At 40.7% G+C, this 4,984-nt stretch overlaps 1 protein-coding gene across 1 annotated transcript; it reads right to left on the bottom strand.

Moving 5' to 3' along the window:
* Positions 1–659: 659 nt before the first annotated feature.
* Positions 660–4,442, bottom strand: bloc1s5 (biogenesis of lysosomal organelles complex-1, subunit 5, muted). Its single transcript, XM_053859976.1, has 5 exons — positions 4,223–4,442; positions 3,949–4,031; positions 3,486–3,615; positions 3,144–3,202; positions 660–2,366 (listed from the first exon to the last, which is right to left on the bottom strand). The coding sequence occupies exons 1-5, from the start codon at positions 4,239–4,241 to the stop codon at positions 2,193–2,195; spliced, it is 465 nt and encodes a 154-aa protein (XP_053715951.1). The 5' UTR covers positions 4,242–4,442; the 3' UTR covers positions 660–2,192.
* Between the last annotated feature and the right edge of the window lie 542 nt (positions 4,443–4,984).

Genomic DNA, 4,984 nt, shown 5'->3' with positions numbered 1-4,984 from the left:
ACTTTGCTGTAGCTAATGGAATTAGAATTGTTCTGATGTCACTGAGCTGTGGAAGCAGAGAGAGTGGCGGCCAGCCAGGGTGGAGAACCAACATTTTTTTGGACTGGTAGCGTGTTGAAAAATTGTGTTTAAAACTTAAGATAAAAACATGAATTTGTTTGCGATTATAGCCAGGTTATCTCACTATTTTATCGGGGTAACATGGATAATATGGAACGATTGTAACTTCCTAATGCAGTTTTCCGGAGCCTAGCAAGCTCAGGAATGGCTGGTGTGAGGTAAAGTTTCATTTTTTCTATTGTAATGCATTTTTTCCAGGTTCTATCTACCAACATTCTCCCTTTATCAGCACCCTGTGTTCCAATAGGACTCCAGCTGGGAGCAGCTAGTTCCCTAAAGCATTTATGTTGGCACAGGCAGGAGAGTCCTGATGGCTCAAAAGTGCTGCTATCCCTTCATAACAGGAAGCTCACCCAACCTAGCCAAGAGACACCGTGGGCGAAAACACCAGCCAGAAGTCAGACACGTGGAGTTAATGTGAGCAGTTTCCTATTAATGTTTAGCATTTATCTTCACCATGAATCATTTCGTAGAATTCAAAGTGTTGCGACAAGTACTATAGATAAACCCAAATAATATTCTCTGAACTCTAAAATAGCAAAAAGCAGGAAAATGCAGATTAAAGAGGCGTCTTCTGGCTCAAAGATGACCACATTTCCGTCTTGTCACCTCTTGTTTGCTGGTCATGTTCCTGCATTAGGGTGGGGAACAACATTTTGTGAACTGGCGCTGGCATGTCTCAGCGCTTCCGCGATCTCACATTCAACAGTGGACTAAACAAAACCGACACAAATGTCACAAACAGGATCAAGTGGTTTTATTCGTCATCGCCGTTTTACACGCCTACTGGCAAGTGCACATTTAGAGACGAAGAAAGAGAATGGATCATAAATATTTAGTCTGTTGTGTTTTTGACATTGTGTTTTCAGCAAGAGAATGTTGCCAGTGAGCCCACACTTCCACTAACCTGTCTAACCCCAAACCATTGTCTGGAGTTCAACAAAACAACCATTGAATGGACCACAGATCCTTGCTCTGCACCAGGTTTAAAAAAAAGCCTTCCATTAAATGGGTGCAATATCATCTTCATTTCAGGGGCATCATATAATAACACATCCCTTCTGACAACTTCAGCTCATGCCAGTGAGAATCCATGACTGCTGGATTATGCAACTTTATCTAAACCTAAATGAAGCCATGTTTTCCTTATCACAGACTTGTGGCTTTTTTTTAAAGTTCTGGTGTTTTCTCATCTGTTCTGACTTGGTTTTGTGGTGGGGTCAGGACAGCAGACTCTTGGTCCTGATCTTCTGTACTATCCAACGATATGGTTCTGAATCGGATTCCTGAGATGCTGCCTCATGCTCTGCTCATCAAACACTATCCATTCATATGAAAAATGTAGATGAAGATGGTTCTCCAACATAGATCTGCAACAATCTGCGAGCTGGTCAAACATGGTTCCATGACATACTGTAACGCAAGAGGGTTTGAGTTCACGGCTTGAGCCACCTCGATTTCAGAAAAGCAGCCTGCATGTGCGTACAATATTATTTAAAAGAGGGACAGATAAAGAAAACGTTTCCAGCTACACATTTTACATTCTTGGATTGTCACAGTTAATACAGTGTTTATATTACGGACTGTAAAAGGGGAGCAGGAAAGAGGGTGTTTTTTAGCATAGAGTGTTCCCACAACACTTGCCTGCGTGCTTGCAACACCGGCTCTGAGCAGTTTTGCTAACCTTCAATAATCAGGCCTGAACTGGTCATAATCCCCATGTTCTTTTTCAGGCTGAGCACTCATTTATCATCCGCCGTCTTTAGGCAGGCATCCATTAAAAACGGTAAAAACTTCACGTGAGTTTGATGACCTGTGAAAATGCCACGTTGTTAATCACATTTTCACATTCAGTATTTGGAAAATGTTGACTCTTGTGTGGCAGCAGGACCTCGAAGATTTATGTTTTTTTTTTTTCTGCCAACCTCAAATGGACATCAATCATAGGGCAATAACTCACAACCAGCCTTTAGCAGGGACCACACATGCATGCCACACTAAAACACATTCACTCTCAACCTTCTTGCCGTGACCAACGTGAAGTCTCTCGATTTCTCTCACACCTCGAGTGATTAGAACTCTGAGAGCAGGTCCAAGTCCTTTTTCTTCTCACTGTACCGAGTGCTGAGCTCGCCAACCGCCCTGGCGTGCTCGTCGTCCACCTCTTCCTTTAGTCTCTGCTGCTCTTTTAGGAAGTCTGCCCACTCCTCTATTAAACGCTCCTTGTTGGTCTGGAGCTGGGCACTCTGGAGGACAAGACACAGGGAAAGTCAGAGGAGCCAAATAAAGATCAGATAAACAATCAATGCGGGATCTGGACACCAAGTTAATACTCAAAAATAGATGACTTGAGAAACAAGGCATCTTCACTCCTTCTCATCAGTATTTACTAGCATAATGTTTGTTTAGCATAACACACTGTTCTTGCACTTTTGAACAAATGCACTTACAAGGCTGTGTTACACAGAAGGTCCTTCCTCTATGCACCTTAAGACCCTAAATACACATCAAGCTAACAGCATCCACAGTGGTTTCATCACCACATCACGGGGAAGAAACTCACAGTGGCCTTTCATCCATCTTAGTTAGTCAACTAATGATAGTGGGTTAGGTGACTTATCACGTTGTACTTTACTTTTCATTCAGGTACTTAGATTTATGTGACATTCTACTGCACGGCAAGTGAGGTAAATATCCTTACTTAAGATTGGATTAGACAGCCTTTGAGTTTATGTTAGTTCAGTGAAGAGATATTCAACCTGTTAAAAGATCATCTGCAACTTTGGGTGGTTCATGTCTGCCTTATGGCCAGCCAGTGTAAACAAACGCAGTCACTAATACAGCAACTTACCACTGACCTGATATGTGTCCTCGCATGCACTACAAAATGTATGGATTCATTCCCCTTTGGCAACAGGGGGCAGACAAGTTTCACGTTAACAGCTTCCACAGACACATTAAAAAGATTCTACTAGAACAATTACACTTCACAAGTCAACAGCAAAAACCTACAGCGCCTTTACCTGATGTGCTTCTAGCTCCCTCTGCTGGACTCTTGAAGCCATGTGATTTGCAGCATCCACTGGGGCAAACGAAAAGGAATAAACTAAGTGAAGTCGTGATACATATACCAGATGACTTGTGCATATTTAACCAGTTCTGCAGAGGTAAAATTGGATTGTTTAAATTGCTTTGTACATGTGATCTACTGTACGTGTTTTGCACTCACAGAACACAATACAGAGATGAGCCATCAAAATAAATAAATAAAGATCAGAGCACACCAAATAATACAAGGTCATCATGCGATGGTCACCTTTCAGTTATATCAACAACACACGGATGGTTTGCACAGAACAACTTACGCCGTTTGATGACATCTGACAACTGCTGCTTCATGCCCTCCATATTTTCAGGCACCATCTGTTCATTTGTCTCCCTCGCCATTTTATCAAGGTTTTCCAACAGTCTGCATTCTCTGTGACCTCGCTTATCCTGACCAGACAGACATCAATGGGGTTAATGTCGATTTCGATTTGGTTCGATAGATGCGATGCGACAAAAACAACAAATACAGTAGACAAGTATTTGAACATAGATGCATAATAAAAGTTGTAAATAGAATTGTAATGAAGCAGTTTTCTACCCCTTTTATTTTAATAGAATGGAATCGAAAATCAGTGATCCATCTTTCCAAGAAAGGGAGGTAACCAAAAATGTTGACAACCAGCTGCTACATCATATAGATCCGTCCATACAATACGGAACAACCAATCAGAAATCGGAACTAAAAAACTATTAATACTCGTCAGTCAAAGAGTCTGTTACCTCAAACTCCCTCACAAAGTAGCGAATCTCTGCGTTGATGACAGGCCTGTGGTCCAACAGGCGAGACTGGATGTCTCCCACATCTGCACAAAGACGTTCAATGGTAATATAAAACATGAAACATAGCAAATGGTACATATTTAAGTTATCAAACAACAGTGTGCACAAACAACAGTGTGGTATTTCGCAAGATTATGGTTAAATTCCCCTCATTTGTGAGTAAACTACGTAAAATCCCATTGTGTGAGACAGCGTAAAGTTTTGCTTGACTTACCTTTCATGATCTTTTCCATCTTCACACAGTTATGCAGTTAGCTTAGCCGGCTAACTGGCAACTTCACCTTTTCGAAGGAAACAGAAAGCTTTGTGGGAGAATGTGAGACTGTATAATCTACGTTTCTATTGTCTCTATAGTTAAACCTGAAATAAAGAGACCTTTTCTAGGTTCAGTCCACAGTGCAGAGTATAAGTCATGATGCTAGTCAGCTGACGCTCATAATATTGACTGCTACTACTTCCGGGGCGAGGCGGAACCAAACCCGCGTGGGAAATGTATTTAGTTCTTCATTCAACAACGGTTCCATGTGCCCTTTTAATTAACTACACATATTTAACTTTTTTTTTTTTTTTTTTTACCTTAAATTGAATAGGTTTTTGATGAAAATGGAGGCGCTTCATTTGATCATCTGATGCACTGCAGTTTAAATAAAAGGCAGCAGAGGTCAGTCTTGTAATGCAGTTTTCTTCGAATAATAAAGGGTGTTAATGTCGTTCATTTATTCATCAGGTTGTTTGTTTGCCCCAGATACAAAATCCAAGGTGCCAAAAGTGCTGCCAACAATAGATTCATTCAACATAGTGCTGGCAGTAATTGACAACAAAACTGTATGAAATGAAATTAATAGCATAAAATACAATCAAATAGCATAAGAAACATTTTATGGATGATAATTTAGCTAGAATTTAAAAGAAATGAAACCATATTTATTGTTTCTCGAAAAAGGGATACACTTTGAGTTGTCATACCTCTAGTCAC

Source organism: Synchiropus splendidus, chromosome 3, assembly GCF_027744825.2.
Source record: "Synchiropus splendidus isolate RoL2022-P1 chromosome 3, RoL_Sspl_1.0, whole genome shotgun sequence".
NCBI classification, from domain to species: Eukaryota; Metazoa; Chordata; class Actinopteri; order Syngnathiformes; family Callionymidae; genus Synchiropus; species Synchiropus splendidus.
This window is presented reverse-complemented; position numbering and strand designations above follow the sequence as displayed.

Coding starts and splice junctions, on each gene's coding strand:
- bloc1s5 (XM_053859976.1), bottom strand. Junction 3,616..3,948: donor ACTTTGTGAGGGAGTTTGAG/GTAACAGACTCT, acceptor CTGTCTGGTCAG/GATAAGCGAGGTCACAGAGA. Junction 2,367..3,143: donor GGGAGCTAGAAGCACATCAG/GTAAAGGCGCTG, acceptor CTTGTCCTCCAG/AGTGCCCAGCTCCAGACCAA.